The sequence below is a fragment of the Epinephelus lanceolatus genome, chromosome 1 (assembly GCF_041903045.1).
Source record: "Epinephelus lanceolatus isolate andai-2023 chromosome 1, ASM4190304v1, whole genome shotgun sequence".
Taxonomy (NCBI): domain Eukaryota; kingdom Metazoa; phylum Chordata; class Actinopteri; order Perciformes; family Serranidae; genus Epinephelus; species Epinephelus lanceolatus.
Genome location: NC_135734.1, coordinates 8916528 through 8939051, shown reverse-complemented (window position 1 = coordinate 8939051; position 22524 = coordinate 8916528). Strand labels below are relative to the sequence as shown.

The 22524-nt window shown below is 39.0% G+C and overlaps 1 protein-coding gene across 2 annotated transcripts in view; it reads right to left on the bottom strand.

Moving 5' to 3' along the window:
* The window catches only part of fhit (fragile histidine triad diadenosine triphosphatase), a 552438-nt gene that overhangs the window by 116263 nt on the left and 413651 nt on the right, over positions 1-22524 (bottom strand). For both annotated transcript variants that reach the window (XM_033627621.2, XM_033627620.2), the window contains one exon: positions 3159-3227. In XM_033627621.2, the coding sequence (XP_033483512.2) occupies positions 3159-3227 (69 nt within the window). The remainder of the gene's footprint in view (positions 1-3158; positions 3228-22524) is intronic.

Here is a 22524-nt window from a genome sequence, read left to right as displayed (position 1 = left end):
ATTAACAACAACACAGGGATATGCAAAACGTTCCACTTTGATAGGACAAAGTGTTTCCCAGGTTCAGTGTAACATACCAAAGCACACCTAATTAGTTCCCTATTAAAACATTCATTTGTGTTAATTTACTAAATGAATTGTTACTCTGTTACTCTGAAATGGCATTCAAGTTGGTGGATGGCAAACAAGTACCTAATTCCGAAATTTTTGAATTATGACTTACAAAAATGTGTCCCATCAAGGCCATACAGAGGCATATAATTTAAATAATTTTCCTACTAATCAAACAATTCAGTAAGCTCTCCTTTGTTGTATGCATCCTTTAATTTGTCACTCGTCTGTATATTAAGATGATATGGTGAACCTTTCTTTTGTGGGCTTTTAAGTAAACAAATAAAAAGAAGAAAGGGATAGTGCTGCCATTTGCAACATCATCATGTAATGTTTGCCCTAAGTGCGCCTTTAAACTGGCTTTGTTTCCTCTCTTTTCACAGTGTAGAGAGAAAAGGTCTTCATCTGCTCTATTGCCTCTTAAATAGTCTTTATGAACAAATAAATGTGTTAAATCTATAAAGCACTTAACAGTGGTAAGGTATGAGGAAAACAAACACTGGGCGATTATTCACTGCAAAGAAAACACCTCAAAGAAAAATGTTCTCATTTGCTGGGTGTGACATGGAAAATATAAATGGTGGCGATGCCGCTGCTCTCACAATAACCCTTATGATCACATGCAAATTAAAAACAAACCTATTTATATTTTGCTGCTGGGACTCTGCTGTGGAGCTGCACGTTTCATTTCTATCCTCAGGCACACTGAGGAAGTATAGTGAAGTTCTTTTTATTAAACGTGGTTATTGGAATATTCATATCAAACTCACCAGTCATTGATATTCATTTGCTACAGACTCTCTTGTTACAAATTCAAAATGTCACAGTGAAATTTAAAACAGCCTGAAAGGCATGTTCATTATTTTCTTATTGAAGTGTTGTGGTTCATTGGTTTGGAGATTCTGGCTCCTGGGGGCTGTAGAGCCCGCTGATATTTGTTCAAACTCATCTCTCAGATGTTTAATTAAAGTTATTAGGAGCCACAGGTGAATCAGTTCATTAGCAGTGAATTGTGTTTTCAAATTCCTGCAGTAACACACAGGAGTCTCACTCTCGGAGAACAATGCCAGTTGTGCGGCACTAGAAGATAAATGGAACCACCATCCTGCTGCTGCTGTTATTTATTTATATATTTATGTATTGCCTAACAGGTGAACTAGGTGATTACCTAGAGTGCCATCAGCCAGGAAAAGAAGCAAAGATGCCCCATCAACTTATAAATGGCCATCAAAGAGGTTACCAACGTGCCCATTTCATTTACAGGAATGGAGTGTGGTGCTTAATGTTCAAGCAGGTCATTCTCAGTTCAACACGCATTAAAACTTTTAATGTAGGTAACTTTTATAGATATTTATCAGAGCTCTTGGGTATGCAGATCTTATAAAACACCCAGGGTGGAATGGAAACACAGACAGGGAACAGCAAACACATCTCCCTGTAATGTGCAATGGGTTTACTTGTTTTACATTTGTGATAAAACCAAGCTGCAACCTGTGGAGCTGAAAAATGATGCTAACGCAGTAGTGCCAAAAACTGCAGGTCCTCTAATGACCATTTGAGGCTGGCTCCAAGAGTGAGTCAGTTTTCATAGACCCCCATGTTAAAATGCCCAGCTTTACAGCAGAAATAAACATGATTACAGCCTGGTACAAAGAATGATTTTGGTCTCACCTTGTTAAATGTTTTTAAGGTTTAACGTTATGCATAATTAGGGGCATGGTTGCAGTCTATATTTCAAATCCAACCCCCTCTCTTCCACAGCTCCAGCTGCTCGTCCAAATATGGTCACTTCTGGCTCCAAAAATCCGAGATGGCAACGACCAAAATGCCAAACCTGAGTCCACAAACCAATGGGTGATGTCACAGTGGCTACGTTTGTTATTTCTATACAGTCTAAGGGTACAACCACTGAAATGTTAATGTGTGAAAGGCTAAAACATTGTAGTTTAAGTGCAGTAAGCAAACTCACTAATATTAGTCGCATCTATGTAAATGTTGCTAAAATTAGCTAACATTAGCCACCCTAAGTTACTGATCAAACCAGACATAATGAGCATGTGTTGGGCTTTCCTCAAAAAATGTAATTTATTACTCTTCACTTTTTCCACTTTTGAAAAGTAATACTTCATTTATTCCTCCCTGCCAGTAGTCATTTGTTATACTACTCTTTGTATTATATTTCTGTTACACCACACAAAATTGGTAATTGCATTCTTCTCCTCAAAATTCAGACTTTGCATGTGTGCCTGTTGGGGTAATCACTTGTCATCACAGCTAAGGCTAGAAAGCTTGCAAATAATTTCGGGGGGTTTCTGTTGCCTATTTTCCCAAGGATGTCTGGAAGTGGGAAAGTTAATCATGAAAAAAGGCAACATTTCAATGACCACATATCCAGCTACAAGCCTCATTAGTCTGTCATCACTTGTAGCCTGCAGCTGTCCAGGATTAAAATCCAGTTTTGATTGTTTAGCCTTCATAAGGCTACATTCTCCGCAGCCGAGGAGGGCTCCTCTTTGGTGGGGTGTACTAAGTAAGTAATGGGAATATTTCCAGTTGCTGAATGTTAGTATTTCCATCTTTCAAGCTAGCATGCTGCTTTGTGCATGCATGACAATTAGGAAAATGAATCTGGGAATGTGATTGATTGTTGGATTTGAAATCATTGAGGGGCTGATAACAAAAGTAAGGCTGTAACAAGTTTTTTGTTTTGGGGGGTAACTGTAATATTACAACTGAGTTTTTTATTCGTAATTTATTACTCTTTACTGGAAAAGTAATACTATTACTGTAATGCATTGCTACACAAATGTAAAGGATAGATAAACTGTTAAAAATAAAGTCTTGTCTTTCCAAAACATCTTCAGTGACAAAACGCCATGGATGTTAAAGACAAAGGTTATTCTGGTCATCTATTCTATTTTACACATGACATAGCAATGACTGAAATAGCAGTCCAGCCAAGGGTGGTTTGATCAGATGCAAGCTGTAATTTGCATGCATCTGCAGGCATTAAGTAGTTAGGATGGCCAAAAAAATCAACCACTGACCTCATCGTAGACGCTGTCATTCCGCTCAAAGTCCCCTGCCTTCCTGGGCAGCACATGGACGTGGACATGCTGTAAGCAAACAAACAAGAAAAGGCAATGGTTTAGATTTGGCGCTCTGTCTAGAGAAACAGGTACCTTTTCACCTGGGAGTTGTCTGACAGACTGATGTGACAGAGACAGTTCCCATAGAGAGTCTTCATTACTTCACACTACATTGGAGAAGCCAGAGTGGAGCGTTACTGCCGTGCCACAAATCACAGGAGGGTGACCGTGCATTTCATAAAGCGTGCTACCTGCACACCGCAGAGACTCCTTATTTTTATGCTTTTAAGGATTTAATTGACTTTTTCCGCCGCCCCCCTTCTGGTGTCAACCTCCCTGCTGTCACAAACTTGGCCGTCTGTGTGGTTAACTTTGATTTCCTTCTTTGCATGGATGATATGGTAATGTCCCTAAGAAACTGCTTTATCTGACAAAACACACGCTAAGCAAAAAACAAACAGTAAACACTCACTACAGCAGAAACAACAACCTGTTTTCCCTGATAGGCATTCCACAGTCGTCCAATACTTATCAGTACATAAAGTAAAGCCTTAACATGTGTGGTTATACAGAGTAACTAATCTGGCTTTACACTTTTACTAAAACATTAACAGGGTGATTTACAAGGCAAGACAAGACAGTGTGTAAAAACTTCACATATTTTAGACAGCTGAGAGACAAGGAAAGCTAAAAAGTGCCAGCTCTGACGACCTGAGCTGAGAGTCTCTGCCATGGCTGCAAGTCTTGTATGTGTAGTAGATCCTAACACAGGAAAATCTTGTAGGTTTATGACCAAGTGACAAAAGCGAGGGTCATTCCTATGTTCCTAGTTCTACATATGAGCTGTTACCCAGCTCTATAAAGTACATGATGGGAACCTGAGAGAGATGTTCCCCAGCTCTGTATTGGCTTAATATAACATTGGTTAGGTTAGGTTAGGTTAGGTTGGGTTGGGTTAGGTTAGGTTAGGTTAGGTTAGGTTAGGTTGGGTTAGGTTAGGTTAGGTTAGGTTAGGTTGGGTTGGGTTAGGTTAGGTTAGGTTAGGTTAGGTTAGGCAAGGGGACTAAAATTATGACTCTGAAAGTGATGGAATTGTACTGGTACATGTTTTTTGCTCAATATAGTTGCCCTTTCTGTTAGGAGAACAGTTCCAAAATTAACTGTAGCCCAAGAAATGAGAAAAAATAAAAAATCAATCACTAATTCAGGAATGAAAAAAAGGCTAATTAAGGGTTAAAAAAGAGGTTTAGGGCCTTTTTTTTTAAAGGTGGTCTTGGGAATATATTTTAACAATCACAATTGGGCCTTCTGTACCTGCTGTCGAGTATAGGAGCAGCTGGACCAAATCACTACAGGGTTTGGGACCAGTTGGATTTGAGCTAAGACTCAGAGTTAAAGACCAGCAGGATGTAGGACACAGAAAGAGTTTCAGTGCAGAGTTCTGAATCATTTGGACCTGGTCTAAGAGCTTTGCTGTGGAGTTCTGGACCAGTAGAACACAAGTTAGTACTGACTGGCTGAGACAGGTAGATGACATCCTACAAGACTAAGATTCTGTAGGCTGAAGGACGGGCCTATTCTTACAATGTTTCTTAGCCGGAAAGAGTCAAGTTAAGATGTAGAATTCATCTTTGAGCTGTCAGGATGAACCCACACAGGAACTGAGGAGCTTTGTATTTTAATGACAGTGTTAAAAATACTGCCTTTCCGTGCTGGGAACAATGACTATATAATCAACAATAACTAATAGAAAAAAGGCCCTTGGAGCAACAGCTGAGTGGGCATGATGGTGTATGTGAATATACAGCTAACAACAAGTGCACATAATGGTTATGACATGAATAAAATAATGAGCAGCCACTGTTCAATGCTCACTGACAACCTCAATATCACTCCCTTCAATCATCACAAAGTGCAGCCTTCAACACTTGTAGATTCCTGGAAAAGTTTCTCTGCAGCACACCAAGCCTCACAAAGCCTTTATGACAGCTGTATCACTAATACATATGCTTTAGGATACATCAGGACAATGTTGACATTGTATATAAGATTCTTACAAATCAATGCTCTACAATAGCTGAAACTTGTAGTACCACTGCCAACATTTCTCCATGTACTCAATACATGACATGACATTTGTGCTCTTTGTCCTCCATAACCAGATAAACATTTATTTATCTATTAGCCAAGGTCAGATGACTTTGTTGGATCTCAACATTTTTTTTTTGTAATTAATGTCATCACTCTTTTGACTTTGGGGAAAAGTATGGGTAATTTCAACACAGTATGTAAATTATTCATCTCAATCACAACAAAAACCTTCTTTGAAATACTGTCACGTCAACAGTGACTTGTAAACTGATGTGTTTAGATGTGTTTCGATGATGCGTATTGGATACTAACGTTGTGTTCACACCAGGTGCGAATAAAACAATTTCATGTAAAGTCAATGTACATATGTGATTAGATACGAATTACCACCAGGCGGCGTGATGGACGTGATGCGAAATATGCAAATTAAGCCATGCTAATTAAGCAAATAGTGCTATTTTGCATCATACACTTATTCGTGAGTTGAAAAATCTGAACTTGACCGACCAGTTCGAGCCACGCAAGCCAATCAGCATTAAGATCCTATGACGAAGAGGACGTACAGGTGGGAGCTCATTAATTGATTCAGCTATTTCATGCATGTATGACGTGAGTTATTCCTGCATATGAAGTGAGTCAACACAAAATATTCTAGCGTTCAAATTCATGCGAGTAATCTGACGCAAAAATTCACACAACATAAGGAAAGCTTTTCACTTCCTTATTTCATTATAGTACAGTATCCTGTTTCCAACAGACATGATATTAGATTGTCAGTGAATAACTGACATTCTGTACTATGCACCCTGAGAAACTGTGTTTAGAAATGCAGCATTCATAGTAGACATAAAACCGTTATATGAGGAATGTAACTGTTTCTGTTATCCGTGTCCTACTTTATTGACTGAAGGTTTTGGGGGATTGTATATGCTCTTATGTGACAATGTGTTTACTGTTGTAATTTTGGCCGACTGTCTCTCACAGAAAGAATTAGGTTGGGGTGTATGTCCACTCTGAATGCAGTAGAATTGCTGTGCTTTGTTACATTATCACCGATTTACAGACATACACAGGGCATGGTCACAGTGTGACATGTCTGCTGCAGCATGCCCACAACAAAACTCTATTAAAATCAACTGTGGCTGCTGTGCTGATCACAGAAGCTGCGTGCACCCATGTGGGCATCATGCTGCTCATTTTCACTTGTACATGGCTGGTCTATTATATATATATATATATATATATATATATATATATATATATATATATTTTTTTTTTTTTTTTTTTTTGGTTTGGTTGTTGGTTGTTTTTTTCACTCATCTCCACACCCTCCAACATGTAACAACTACATAGAACATAGGGGAGAGCGGGGTCACTTGAGACAGTACTTTTGAAACAACTCAGAAACCCACTGTACCTATTCCATTCACCTCGCTCACACTCAAGCACACCCTTCACTTCTAACCTTTAAGCCACTTCATATTTTATTAACAGTTTTGAAATTGACAGGCTGTAAGGACATTTGGCACTCTTTTGCTATTTTTCTTCTACCATACTGTTTTAAGTTATGTCACATACAAAAACATGGTGTTGGAAAGCTGATTTTCTGGCATATCAGTTGATGCTAGCTTTAGCTGTCTTAAGTTTTGTTGGTAGCTAACACAGGATTCCAAAGTCTGTCTAGGACAGTATTGTTTTTACCTTGCTACAAATCAACAAAAATTAGACAAAAACAAGACAAAGGCATTTCCGATCTGAATAACTTACTAACTTGATTTGAGCTTTATCCCATGATCATCATTATTCTTTGACTCACGTTTAGCCTGTGATTTAGACTGCTAAGATGAACAAATATGTTCAAAATATTTTTAATGAACTTGCTTTAGGTTATAGCCAATGGTCTTTTTTTAAGGTATGTTAAGCCTTTTAAGAGATTTAGACTGCCAAGATGAATTTATGGATCATGAGCATATTTTGAATGTAAGGAGTTCAACTATATTTCATTCATTCATTCAAACCTTTATTCAAGACTCGGGAAATCAATTGAGGGAGACCCTAAGCAAACAAAGAACAATCATGCATATCAACTAAAACAAAAATGAACAACAATAAAAAAATATATATAAATAAATAAAAACAATAGATAGTCCATATCCATTGAGTGCACAGGTGCCCACGTACAGTTTCACATGGTGTGTGTTTGGGATACAGGTCATAGGAAACTGCAGATTAAATAGTCAACTGAACCCATTAAGAAGAGCAATGTATTCAGACAGAGTTTTTGTGAATTTGATAGTACGATTGCTTTATTGAAAGTACAGTAGTACCATTGCCAATAGTGGGATAGTTAGTGGGCTAAAACTGTACATTAGTAGTTGAGGTAGCACGTTGAAAGGCAGATAGTTAAAGTGTTCATATGTTGTATTGACTTAAAAGTGGGCCGCACTGGTAGAATGACTGACTGAGTGACAGAATGACAGTTTCCGTGATTATGTACAGCATACCATACCATGACTTAGTCATAGCAAATATTAGAAAAAAACAACATTGGGCCACAGGGGGAGCCACAGTGATTGGTCGCATTTAAGCCATTTTTAAGCATTTTTCTGTTGTTATAGCGCCACCCAGTTGCCAGTTAGAGTTAAATTTCTCCCGTCACCTTGAGGTGTCCTGTTCTACATATCTACCAAGTTTAGTAAAAATCGGTACAGCGGTTAGGCCTAGATAAGAAATTAGCTCTCTAGTGCCCCCATTTTGTTTGATGGGGTCAATAATGGAGGGGTCCCCTCAGATTATGCGTGGTCATATGCCTACAAAGTTGCGTGGTGATCGGTGACACCCTTGAGATGTTATACATCTTTATGTGATGAGCCACGCCCTCTGCAATATTCATTGCCTTATAGAAGCTCAGTTTTAGTAAGTTTTCCAACTTTTGCCAAGAGGGAACTTTAGATACTGGTCCCTAGATTATGTTCACTGAGTTTCATGCAGATTGGTCAAACTTCCTAGGAAGAGATCGATTTTAAGTGTTTTTCAAAAAATTCAAAATGGCGGAAAATCAATATAACTGGAAGTTATGGGTTCTTGAGGCAAACTTGTTCCTCGTGAGGAGAGACATCTCTGTGCAAAGTTTCATATCTCTACGACATACGGGGCATGAGATATCCCCATTCAAAGTTTGCAATTTCAATCGGTTGCTATAGCGCCCCCCTTTGGCCAATTGATGTAATATTGCTTCATTCGCATCCTCCCATGACCCTCTACCACTGTGCCAAATTTCACATGGATTGACCAAGTCAGTGAGGAGAAAAACGTGGAACAGACACACACACAGACACAGACAGAGTTTTCATCATTATATAGTAAGATAGTAAGATAAATGGGCTCTAAAAAAGTAGAAATACAGGGTGATAAACATGCTAAGGTGTTAAAAATGTGTAAGGTGTTAAAAACATTTACACTCAATTAAAACAAGATCCAAAATAAGACACTTAAACAGCCATCAGGGTGGCAGTGTCTAAGTTTAAGGTCTTTTGTAGATTATTCCATGTGTAAGGTGCACTGTAAGAGAATGACATTCTTCCTAATTCAGTTCTGACTAAGAGAGTGTGAAGCTACAACCTAATCTGTGAACGAGTACCGTGATTATGTGAGGACGGACTTAAGCATGATGAAATGTAGGGTGGAAGCATCTGTATCAAAGCTTGATAAATGAACAAATACCAATGCTGTTCCCGCCTCACAGCCAAATATGGCCAACCAACCTTTCAGTAAAGGTTGCAGTGATGCGTGCTGTAAGGGTTTTTCTTTTTCAAAATGAAACAAAGTCAACAGCCTATAAACCTTAAGGCTAACCACACTGAGCTTATGCTTGCTGCTACAATGAAGCTCAGAAAACAGCCAAATTCCATTACTGTAATTTGGACAAATATAATAATTTTACAAATGTTTCCTTTTTCTGAAACGTGTGAACATGTGACTTTTTTTTTGCCCAGACCATCCTTGGGAGGCAAACTATTAGAAAAATGCCTGTTCATTTAAAATTGTGCCTTTCAAGTTTGGGCTACCTTCTAAAAACCTTCAGGGATAATATTATTTTCATTACTGTTTAAGTAGTCTGTGAGTAGTTCATTATTTATTTTGTGTCAATACAAAAGTGTCCCAGCTGACCCCACTCTCCCCTACAATCTGTAAAGAAATGATTGAAATACACATCTCATTCCACCAGAGGCAATGTAACGCAGCACAGCAACCATGTGGGTGTTTTTACGTTTTGCATTTGAATAAATCAATCAAATCAATGCATCCATTATCCTATAGATAAAGAGAAACTACATCCTTTTTCAAAATTCATACACGTTGTTTCTGTGGTCTATGACAGTCAAAAAATATCAGTAAACATTAACAACTGGCTTCTAACTCAATAAGCTAGAGTGATAAAACTCAATTTTGTGATGTCATCAGGTATAATGTCTGGAGCTGCTTCATAGACAATGAATTGGGAAAGATAGCACCCAGTGGAAGGTTCTGAGTATATGGGTACATTTTCTGTTTCATAACTGAGAACACTACAATAGAATAAAGATAAATTGGTTAAAAAAAGAACTCAAACATTCTGTGGGGCCACAAAATCAGGCCCCCATTCACTGTCTATGGAGCACCTCCAGACTTAGTTTCAGACTTTCCTCTCTTTGAGACCTCGCTTTGAGAGAGAGTAGCTCATGTTCATAAATGTTGATTAAACTCTCCTGGGCCACTTAAATTACATACTGGAATTACTAAATTAGGTTGTGCTCCCCTTTAAAACGTTCCAGTTAATTAATTCAGTGCCAGTTAATATAGCCTACACTTCCAAACCCTGCATAAAGCTGCATTATCAAACACAATATACACACAGTGAAGCTGGCAGCAGCCTCACGCTACAATGGCTGTGGAGCAGGTAAAAACAAAACAAAAACAAAACAACACCCCAGCTACGTGACGTAAGAGCTAAAAAGATTAAGGCGCGTCATTGTCCTTGAGATCTTTGTCATGACGATAACTTAAATAAATTGAAATTATTTTTAGCTTGCTTTTACTTTATGTGTTTACTTTAAAATAACTACGAACTTACTCACTGTAGATCTCTGCTCCCTTCTTTTAGCCATCCAAGGAGACCAGATGGTTGTCGATTCATTCTTTTGTGGTTATGTTTCAGGCATTTTTCATTGTTTCCTTGTTCAAGGATTTTAATTTAACCTTCAAGTGGAACAGAGCCTTTTGAGGGGTGACAGCGTTGTTGGTCACTCTGTGCCTTGATCCAGTATATTTCCATTTTCTGTCTATTAGCTACAGATGGTTCACTGCTGTGCTGTGTTGTGTGATAAATCCCCCTATGTAATCTGTGGCCTTGTCCTGAGGTGTGTGTATGTGTGTCTGTTTGTGTGTATGTATCATCAAGGGCATAATAACCTAATTGTGGGGCTGTTATTCATTTTTCATTACTACACTGTGATAAACTGTGGAGGCAGGCTGAATGAATGTTTATAAATGCTACAAACAAGATAGCATGTTTGGAGGCGTCTGCTTTTTTAGTATGCATTTTCTATTTAATGAGGTCATTTACATAATGTCTGCATTATTAAATTTGCCTACCTTGAGGAAAACTTCTGAAGCAGAAAAAAAATAACACATCATGGCGGGAGAGCTATTTATCATGGAGGCTTTCTAAATGAGTGCTGAGTGAATGAGGCAGTGGCCTCTGGACAATGTGTGTGTGCGTATGTGTGTGTGTGTGTGTGTGTGTGTGTGTGTATGTGTTGATAATCTGTGTGATCTTCTGCATACCAGGAACTGGGAGGGTGGTATGGGTGTTATGGGAAATTATAGTGGCCTGACACAGCAGTGTTTGTGTGTTTGTGGCAGGTTCCACACAGTTAAATGCCCACATACACAGCGAGAGGCACATCGCATGGGGTCCTCCCTTCTTAAAGGATTATTACGCAATTTAACCACAAGTTGTAGTTTTTATTATAGTGTTTGGGGGAGACCCGTGCATTGCAGCATAAGGGTTGTGTCTATTAATATTATATACTTTTCTCAGCATTAACAAACATCATGCACGAACCAAAACCAACAACAAATGTATCAACTAACAAGTACTGTATATTGTGTGTGTAAAAGCCTGATATATCCCCTTACTCTGTGCCATAGAGCAGGGGTTCTCAACTATCTGTAACTTGAGGACTACTCTGATTGTTAAAAAATTCTAAGGACCAACTTCCCGAATAAATGAGAAGAAAACATTACATGATAAAAAAAGAGAAAAAATAAACTGGACTATAACTATGTGTTATGCCACTGTCACTTGTTATGACCAAATTAATTTATGAATCAACATTTCATGTATTCAGGTTCATATTTCCCCATCGCGTGCTTTGAAGCTTTTACTGGCCAGCTCATTATCATTCTGAAGTCGTCAAGTACCATCACTTGGTTAGTGATATTACCAACGCAAAAAGGCATTCTTTGGCAGTGGTATGATACACCGCCAGGTGGTGTCAGTGTGATGCTCAAAAAATGTATCCAGTGATCTAAAGACGTCTACAAAGACGTCTCTTGTAAGTCAATGGGAAAAAGTCATTTTGGCCCAATGGCATCATGTGAAGGACCCCAGAAATTGCAGTACCACTGTTTTGCCACTATGAAAATCTACTCAAAGCTCAGCATTCGTCCTGGAAGCCTGGAATTCACTCCATATTGCAGATACAGGGGTTAAAGTTCTCCAGCACAGCGCTGGATTTCCGGCGTGACGAAGTTTCTGTCCGGCAAGGGCAGAAGTGCTCTGCAGTGCGAGCATTTCACTCGCATTTGCCCCTAAAAATATATATATATATATGTGTGAACCGGAAAAATGATTTAGGCGCACAGTGTGTGAGTAAACACAACCTACTGTTTACCATAATCGGCATCAGACGTTTTTTCATCGATAACCGATCAAATAAATGTATTTTAAAACTCCCTCCTTTGGCTCTGATACAGCCGTCTCCCTCCCTGCCTGCAGTCCCCACTGCACTGGGCTTTGTAACAATGTCCCACCTACAGCCCCCTCTGATTGGTTACATGGCACAAGTGATAGCCAATCAACACTGATGCCTGTGCATGCTTTCACATCATGTCACATTGAAACACAGAGCTCAGATGGAGCAGGAGAGGCTCCAGTAAGCCAGTGGTAATTTTGAAGGTAAGGTAACAGAAACCAGACAGAAACGAAAGTTGCAATAAAAATCCTCTATGCTGAAGTTTTAAAGTCACCACCACAACGTTATGTGATCCATTTCAATGATGACATGCTTGCCCAGAGACGAAATTTTCGACCTAACTGCCTGTTTAACTCACATCAAGCGTGATACAATTTTGCAAACAGCCTAAATGATTTAGCTTCTAAAAATAAATAGCACCAAGGCAAAAAAGATGTACGAGCTATAAGTCAAAAAGTCTGGTAACCACTGAAAGTTTAATTTTTTTTTATAAACTCATTATGCTATAAAAGTTTAATCTGAAAAGTAACTACTAAAGCTATAATCTTTTTGTTCGTTTTGATAATAAACACGTTCCTTTGCAACACATACATTTCTATTTCTTCATTTTGTGACCGCAACATCAAGCCCCCTGCTCCGGAAAAGATTTCACATTTCAGGCACACAAATCTTCCGTGTTCCACATTTCAGGCACAAAATTTTTTCTTGCTTTAACCCCTGAAGATATAAACAGCTCATTCTAAGGTAACAAAAACAAAACCTATTTTCAGATGATTCTAAACTAATAAAAAAAGAAACACAGTTATGAATATTATATTCTATCTCTGCCAATATATCTCCCTAAACCCTCCCTAAAATCAAAAGCAAAAATGATGTGCTTAAATAATAATAATATACCTTACTAAAATTGATTATCTCAAATTCAGGTATAACTCTTTAAAGATGACTCAAAAAATGGAAGTGCTTTATATGATTTACCAAATACTGAAGCATAATGCATTCACTTGGGGAAAAAAAAAAAAAAAAAAAAAAATCTGTCCTGTTTTCGAAACCAACAAGATTATTATCTCCACATTCAAAGACAAGTTTTTATGGAAAATAAAATCTACTTCTTTTCTGAATTAGGGGGATATTAATAATCTAATTAGTTCAGAAAAACAGGGCTTTTTTTTTTTCTTGCGTGAATTCATTACACTTCGGTACAAAAGGTTAAACCTGGTTTTATTTATTGTAGAGGAGAAAAGTGCATATACTATTTGTGGAATAATGTGGATTGTGTCCAATGCGTATTGCATTACTATGCTTCTATTAGAGCAGTGTGTTTCTTATCTACATAAATTTGTAATCTATTTAAATCTAATTTGTAATCTATACCAATTAATGATTTTAAAGCCTTTATAAACTCAACTTAAGTGAGTGAAACACCAAGAACAACAAAATTCATCAACAGCAGTGTGACAACCTGCAGATATTATTATTAAGGAGGGAAAAAATTTGCCTTTTCAATCTCAAAATGGAAGGTGGGGGAGGAAGCATGTATTTTCTTCACCACATCTGTGCCCTAAAGCAAGGCATTAAATCCCCCGAGTGGGTTTTTCCAAGACACTAACAGTGCAGAGTGTGTGTAGTGTATATCTGCGAGGCACACCTGTGGTGAGACAGAGCTCTGCCTCCCCCCCTGCCAGCTCTCTCCACCAGAACAGCTGCTGTAAATAACAACATGTTCTGGGCTGATAAAAAGAAGCATTTGGCTTCATTTCCAGATAAATAGATGCTCATTTTGAGTGGTAGTCTCAAAGGGTTTCACTTCAAAATGCTATAAATCCATTTAGGAACAATTGTACCACCAAATATTTATCACCCAATATTAGAAAACATAAATCATTCTGTCCTTGATAATAAAACAAAAGGTAATATTTCAGAACAAAAATTTTTTAGAATGAATCACTGCTTTAGTCTTTAACAAAAAACACATTTCATAATTCCTAAAAATTCTCTTTTAAATCACCTTTGATGTTTGGAAACGTAACCATGAAGTGAACAAAAGCATCAAAAAGTGTACCTTCAAGTTCAGACAGAAGCCTTTAGTCACTCTGCATTTTATCATTTTATGTAAGCTTTGAATGTTTAACTTTTATATTTAACACCCTAAACACATGGGGTCTGATAAATGTCCCCTCAGAAACAAGGGGCTGTCATTGTTATGAAGGTGTTGCTTAAAGTACTGGTGGAATCCTGAAAAAGGCCGTTTTTTAGTGACCCATTGCTGTGTTTCCAGCCAGAATTGTGCCACTGAGACTGGGTATTTCAAGCCAAAATGTGATCTTTTCCAAACCATTACCACGAAGTTTTTGTGCCTAATCTTAACTCAGGGGTTGGCAACCTTTACCATCAAAAGAACCATGTTTGACCAAAAAAAATTAATAAAGCCACAAAACATAAACAAGAGACTTATAATGAAGGTAAGATAGTACGTTTCTAAGTTATGCTGTCAACATTACCAACAGGTCTTAATATGCATTCATTATGTTTTACCACAAGGTGGCTGCTTTGCAGTGGGCTATTTATGAATATTTTGTACTTTAATTTTGTAATGTTGGTGGTGAAGGGAAATTGGTATGTCCATACAGTATTAAATCTTGTATTTTCCTCCATACAGTAGCTAGACCAACATGGGAGACCCAAGACTACCCACTGGTTTGGCAAAATTTAGAGGAAAAGGCACAAGGCCGTAAACGTCTGACACACGTTTTGGTTGACTGATTAGGTGAGCGCAGGATTTCAATGACTTCGGAGTGAGACCGGGCTGACCAATGACATGCTTTGTCATTTAGTTTGGAGGATTACAATCAAAAAGGTTCATCCTCTGGGGAGCATGACTGGGCTCAAATCTGCAATCTGCCGTGAAATTTGTCAGCCTTTTGTCACTGGGTGCCTGCAGTGCTTACAGTGAGAAAAAAAGAGCACACTTCCAAAAAGACACACACAAACAAAAAAAAATTCATTCCAGCGTCTCTCCTCTCTGTACTGGAGCAGCATTACTTTGCATCTTTCCTCAGACGCTGTGTGTCCTTGACACTGAGTCACACTGTCTTTCCTCTCTTATTGGTGCTGCCTGATTACACACCCTGCAGATGTTGAGGTCATTGTTCACTGTTAGTTCCTTTGCAGCGTCCTTCAGTCGGGCTCTGGGTGAGCACCTCCCCGGGCTGCATGTCCCGTCGATAATTAGTCAATCATCCACTGCTTGAAGATTATGTGAACTCAAACAGAACGTCCTTCATGCAAAGCTGCATGTTCACCTCCCATCAGTTGCACTGATAGATAGAGGTGTCTTAGGAAGTCTGCATATTTGCGTAATGTGAGCACAAGATACCTGCTACCTAAAGCTGTGGTGCACGGACAGTTTCGGGTCTCCAAATAATCAAACCAGATGTCTCTTAATTAATCTGTAACTGCAGAAACAAACAAGGAAAATAGTTGCCTTACCAATATGAGGGACTTAGGTGGAATCTGGTCTGACAGGAAGACTAATATACTTTGTCATAAACAGATGTGGTCCCCATTAGTGGAGAAGAAGGTCTGCTAGATCAAAGTAGAGAGCCCTAATTAGCCACAAGAAAAGAAAGATTCTCCCCACAATGCCCCGCATTAATAAGCCCACATCACCTGGATGTTCAGTAAATTTCTCCAGTAAATCACCCGAGAATCTCCTCCATCTTGTTTTGACAAGTTCAAGTTTCATTGGCCTTTTTGTGATTTTCCTTTTCATTCCATTGGGAAATGAATCGGGATTAATCAGCTGCCAAATAGATTCTTCTCCAACACAGGAGGAGGATGACTTCAGGCTGGTTTCATAACTCAGATACAATACACATAAGGTAGTGGATTTATGTTTGATATTAAATTCTCCTCATAGTTACTGAACTGTGGTGAGCCTAGATGGTAACATATTTTATTAAAGCTGAGGAAAATATGAAAATATTGCATTTACGCTTACTGAATGAATAATTAAAAACACAAGCTTTACAATGAAGCTCTTACTGTGAGCTATTGTCCAACACAATCACTGACTCAAACCAAAGAAACAAGGAATTCTTGAAGAAATTGAATGGTTGCTAAGATGCTTCCTGACTTTTCGTTCCTAAACAGGCAGATGAAATGTTGTATGCGTAGTTTTGCCAATAAGTCCTTCATCTTCATATCACCTCGCAATTGTATGTCTCTGCCAACCACTCAAGTTGCAGTTTACATCCATGTCTGTCCAGACTTATGTGTAGTCATGATGGTCGATAATGCTTCAAATAAGAATATTGCAAAGAAGCTAAAAACTCTAAAATGTGGCCCAAATTTTTTTTTTTGCAGAACATTATGATGCTACAGTGAAGTTGACCTTTGACTTTTGACCTTTTGGATATAAAATGTCATTACTTCATCATTTTAAACTTTCAGTGTGTCATTTTTTTTTTTTTTGCCCTAGTTGCTGGCTATTTTTCAAACATATCAGATTCAAACTCTATTAAAACATAATTTTAACTAGTTGGCAAACATTGAGATAGAGGGAGGGAACATGGGGAGAGAATCAAGAATGTGTATGATGGGGGGATCTGCATGTTATTTTTACTTCTGTGGTGGTGTCTGTGTCACTCTGCAGTTACACCTCCAATACACTAGTAAGCGGTGGAGGACTGTGTTAAGTGCTGTAAAGTTTAGTTCAAATCAAACTTTATTTATAAAGTTGATTCAAAACACACATTAAACATGGCTTAATAGAGACAATTTCAAACACAAGTACGCAAATTGGCTTCACTATAAATCGCAGAACTGACAGACAAACACTTGTCTTTATCTGGACACGTGGCATTTTAGCCTTTAATTGACAGCACAGTTCAGTGTGAAAAGGGGAGAGACACAGAGGGAGCAACATGCAACAACGTGCCACAGGCCGGAGTCGAACCCAGACCACTGCGGGAAAAGCCTTACATATGAGACGCTTGCTCTAACCACTGAGCGACCAATAACGTCCTAACATTGATTTTGTCGGCTAAAGTTGACACGCGGTCTTGTCAAACTGTTATTGCCTGATATACCCCGAGATAAGCTCTCATTGTTTTCCCTTTGTGCAACAAGTAATTTCATTCAGTAGGCTACAAAATCAAATGATGACATGACTTACTGTACACATGTGATAAGGCACTCCTGTCTTGTTTGTGCACCCTCTTCTTGCTGCGGTCAGATCACCTGGGGCCGGTTGCACCAACTGGTCTTTACTACGCCTGGTCTTAACTCCTAAGACGGTCTTAACAAAGACCGTCTTAGGAGTTAAGACCAGGACCTTTCAAAATAAAGTGGAACACCCCCACCCCCCACAAGAGGATTATTTGCATTGCAAACAATTTGAAATATACAAACCCTGCAGGTATCAGGAGCAAATGTTAATTGTATATGTTGTGCACACAAATTCATAACTTATGCAACTGCATTACTTAATCTGGTCCCTCAAAAACATGCTATTTTCTGATTGGCTGATAGGTAGCTGTATGTTATTTTTTGATTGGCTGGAGTGTGGCAAGCTCTTCTTGAGCTCTCCGGTAGCCACAGTAACTGGGTTTCCATCCAAATGTATTGCAAATTTTAAGAGAATTTTGTGAAAATGTGCAAAAGAAAATGCAAATCTATGCACGTTTCCATTCATTATTGTTTTGGGAGTATTGGGAGTCAACAGGTCGAGCAGTAGGTGGCGCTTCTCATGAAAAATAAAAATGTAAAAGAACACCCGTAGAAGAAGAGGGCGCCGTGAGATGACGTCATTGAGAGCGTCTCATGTCCACAACTGATGTAAACAATTACCGGCACATCCATGACTACGGCGAGATGGAGAGATTCCTTGGGAACTTCCTGGCTATTGCGAGAGCTCTCATCACACTCATATCAGCGTTGTTAGCGTAGCCTACATAATACTGTGATGTCTGTGTTGGTACACCAGGCAGCGCACATGATGCAGCTGTATTCAGCACATCCAGTCTATTCAGGTAAGCTGTGAAATAGCCTACACTCACCTGACACTGGAGTAGGCTAATTACCTCTCTCTAAGTTCACACAAGTGTGTGTGTGAAGTAGAAGTAGGATTCGGTAGCCTACGTCATTGTTTATTCACTAAATCTGTTTCCATTGCCAAAATCGCATTTTCCTAATATCGATACGCTGACTTTCCCACCCCCTCCAAGCGTAAAAACTTTTTTGCGATATTTCGGCCTTTTTTCAAATTTCTGGCGTTTCCATTCAAGTTTTTTTTTCGCAATTGTTGAAAATGCGAATAAAAATAGATGGATGGAAACCCGACTAGTGTCTTGCAACACGTTGCACTGCAATTATAGCGATGTACGATGGACGTTTTATGCGTGAGAAATACCAGGTGTGGCGGGTGAGAGTGTGAAAAGGTTAAAATGCGTGTGTCACACTCTCAAAGCGTGAGACTTTTGAGAGTTTTGAAAGCAAATACAACATGCTAACATTATTAGCGCCAGCCTATGGCATTTTACATTGTATACATTAACCTAGCAACGAGCGGAGATTTCCTCTGCTCATATGAAGCCTAGATAAATCTCGAAGTATAAATCCTGGAAGGACAGATCACACACACGACTTAAAATGCTATTTTAGTGGAGGCTTTACTGTCTTCACTATTTATTGTTTCTCATCTGTGAAATACAAGTAAATACAAACTTCGTTTCCACTGAGGGAAATGGTTTCAGCTTACAGAGGGTGAGGCGAGTTCAACTTTCTGTCAACATTTTCACAGGTAACTTAGCTCAATGAGAATTTGGTCAGATGAGAGCATAGCGACCAAATAATCGACTAGTTGACCAGGAGACTACAGCCCTAGTATGTAGACTGTACGATGACAGCACCTGCTGAATTGCAGCCTATGATGTACTATTCAGTAGCTTCCCATACTGATTGCGTAAGAATGCTGCAGGGGTTATTACTTCTCCAGCTGTGAAAAACAAACAAAAAATGTGTTTTTGGGTCACCCAGTAGGGTGTGTACTGCTAAGGCTGAGTTCTTACCACACACAGTGGCCCAGGTTTGAGTCCAGCCCTGGCCCTTTGCTGCATGTCATCCCCCTTTGTCTCCCTAGGCTTTCCTGTGTCTTTCTCTCACTTTCAAAATAAAGTGGAACACCCCCACCCCCCACAAGAGGATTATAGTGATATACCAAGTTATATCCTTGCCATCAGAGTAACACTGTCAGCTCATGCAAACTGTCTATGGCCCGATAAACTGTTGATTTTGCTCTATATTCCACAGCAGTATGTGTGGACTACAAAAGCAGCCAAAGCAGGACAGCAAAGTGTGAAAAAGCAATATTGAAAAAATGTCCAATTTAGCATCAAATCAGTCTCACAAAAAGCTTCAAGTACTTCTGGTTGGTTGCGTTATGTCAGCCCTCGAGCACACTCATCAGGCACAAAGACTACATTTAACTCAGGATTTCCTGAGGACATGAGGACAGTACAATCAGGAAGCTCCAAATCACCTACACACCTCAATATCATGGTAACAACCCTACAAACACAAACCACATAATCCAATTTTTATTACTACAGTAAATATTCCTCATGAAACACGCACTAAAACATCTCCATTCACCACTCTGTTTCCTTTCTATCACTCTGGATTGTAATGGAGCTCAATTTAATTATATGCTCAGTGTGAGGAAGCTGAAGACAGAGAAGGACTTTGAACTACTGCCCAGAAACAAGTCTGCTGTGGCTTACTGACCTGCCTTTATCTTGCAGAAGAAGAAGAAGAAGAAGAAGAAAAAGAAGAAGTAGAAGAAGAAAACGTGCACAGATCTTCTGTGTGTACGCTGGGCATTGAACCTGGCTTGTTGGAAGCCAATCCACCCTCTGAGTCCAACAACCTTAAATTACAGTACGCTAATATTTTTACCTTTTTTTTTTTCCTGTCTTTTTTTTTTTTTAACAGTCACATATGGCAACTATGATGATGTAGAAGACAAGGCAGGGGATGTTATGTTAAATTAATAATGGTTAGGACCTGGGTAACACTAGGCAACTTAACTGTTAAAACAAATCTATAGAATCTACTCAGTAAATGTGAGGTAACAATTTGCATCTTGCATGTCTTGAGTAAAGAGTACCTACATTTAGTAGCTATGACACATTGAAACCTATTTCATGTAAAGAATACCTAACATTTTTCAACACTAGGGCTGTCAGTCTTCCCCCAAAATCAGATTTGAATTTTTAGCATAAAAAAACATTAAAAATTTGTTTTTTTTAGCTCATTATATATACATATATACCAGCTTATTTGGGAATTCTACAGGATGCCAATTACATCATGCGTCCACTAGAGGGCATTCCAATCAAATCTGTTGTGTAACATTTGCAAAACACTTTAGTTTTACCAACTCAATTTAAAACTTCAAGAAAGGAAATAGAAATATTAGGCCAGACATATTGATATATAGATAGATACAATATAAGGCCAGAAATATTCAAGCAATGATGTTTAATGGAGAAGCAAATATATTGGTTCATTCAAACAAATACATACATTGCTACTGTAAGTCTCGCAGGCATTTTTCTCACTCATTCACTCATTAATAACACAAACAGTAAGTAAAGTATCCTGCGTGATGTTGATCAGCCTCATGTCTTTGCAGATGAATTGTGTCAGCTTGTGTGTTATCATGTCCTGTTGAGCAGCTGGCAGGGCTCGAGATGAGGAGGGAGGCAAAAACGAGGTAATTCTTGACTGCTTTCTCTGGGGCTCTGTGTCCTCTGCTAACATAGCTCCGTACTCGTTGTAATGCAGTGAATGGAGGTGTGCATTCAGGTTGCTCGTAGTTGAGTGATATTTCAACGACGCCTTGCATAGTTTACATATCACGGTTTCCCTGGATGTTATTTTCCCATTCTTTGAAGGAAATCCAAACAGTTTCCACACGGTGCTCCTGAGATTTTCCGGAGTTTGGATCTTCTCTATCGCTGCGCTGCTTTCCGCCATCTTGTAAACAACATACTGTACATCACTTCTCGCCTAACGTCACAACGCACGACGTTGGTTTGTGTCGTACCGGAAGTCAAATATTCGAACCTTAGTTTCCAACTTCGAATATGCTTATTTTTACAATAATTCAAATTGTTTTCAAATAGCGAAGTTCATTCTGACAGCCCTATTCAACACATTACTCATAAAAAAAGTGAGTGATATTAACTCTTGATTGCAGGCAATTGCTCATCTACTTAAAAATAATTATTCATAAGGAATCAATATGATTAATTAACCAGGTAATTCCAGGAAGGGCAGCCATACTTGAAAACTTGTAATACACAGGAGACAATTTTTCATCCATTCATTCTCTGTAACCGCTTATCTGAGTACAGGGTCGCGAGGGGGCTGGAGCCGATCCCAGCAGACATTGTGTGAGAGCTGGGGTACACCAGGTCGCCAGACTATCACAGTGCTGACACGTAGAGACAGACAACCATTCACACTCACATTCACACTTACAGGCAATTTAGAGTCACAGATTAACCTAACCTGCATGCTGGACTGTGGGAGGAAGCCGGAGAACCTGGAGAAAACCCATGGAGATGGTGGGCTTGAACCCCAGAACTCTCTCAGTGTTAACCACTGCGCTGCCCAGAGACAACACTAATTATGTCAATATTTTTAACTGAGCACATTTTCAAAACATAAACAAATGAGGTACAAAAGGACCCTCTTTAACTTAAATTTCCAACTAAAACAAAAATTTTCGTGAACACTTCGAATGTAGATTTGTTTTTTCTTTTTTTCGTTTTGTTTCACGTTGCAGTGCAGGGATTACAATATCGGATTACACTAGCTTTACAAATTTTCAACACATTCATCCGAAGTTGTCACATATCACCACTTTGTCAGTCTCTGACAGTTTCTCGTCTACACATTACATGCTAGGCATCCTCCTGCGTCAGCTGTTGATGTTCCGGGACACCATTCCCAAAGGTGAGATGTCAACAAAAGCACATAGTTAGGTTCAGGAAAAAACATAATGGTTTGGCTTCCACACTCATGCGGAAAGCCAACACCCTGCTCCCAAGTGAAAGTCTGGGTTGTGTTCTGGGGTTTGTTGGACTCATCCTTTACCCCTCCCACCCACCCTATAGGGACTCTCTTATATTGCTCCTTATATTGCG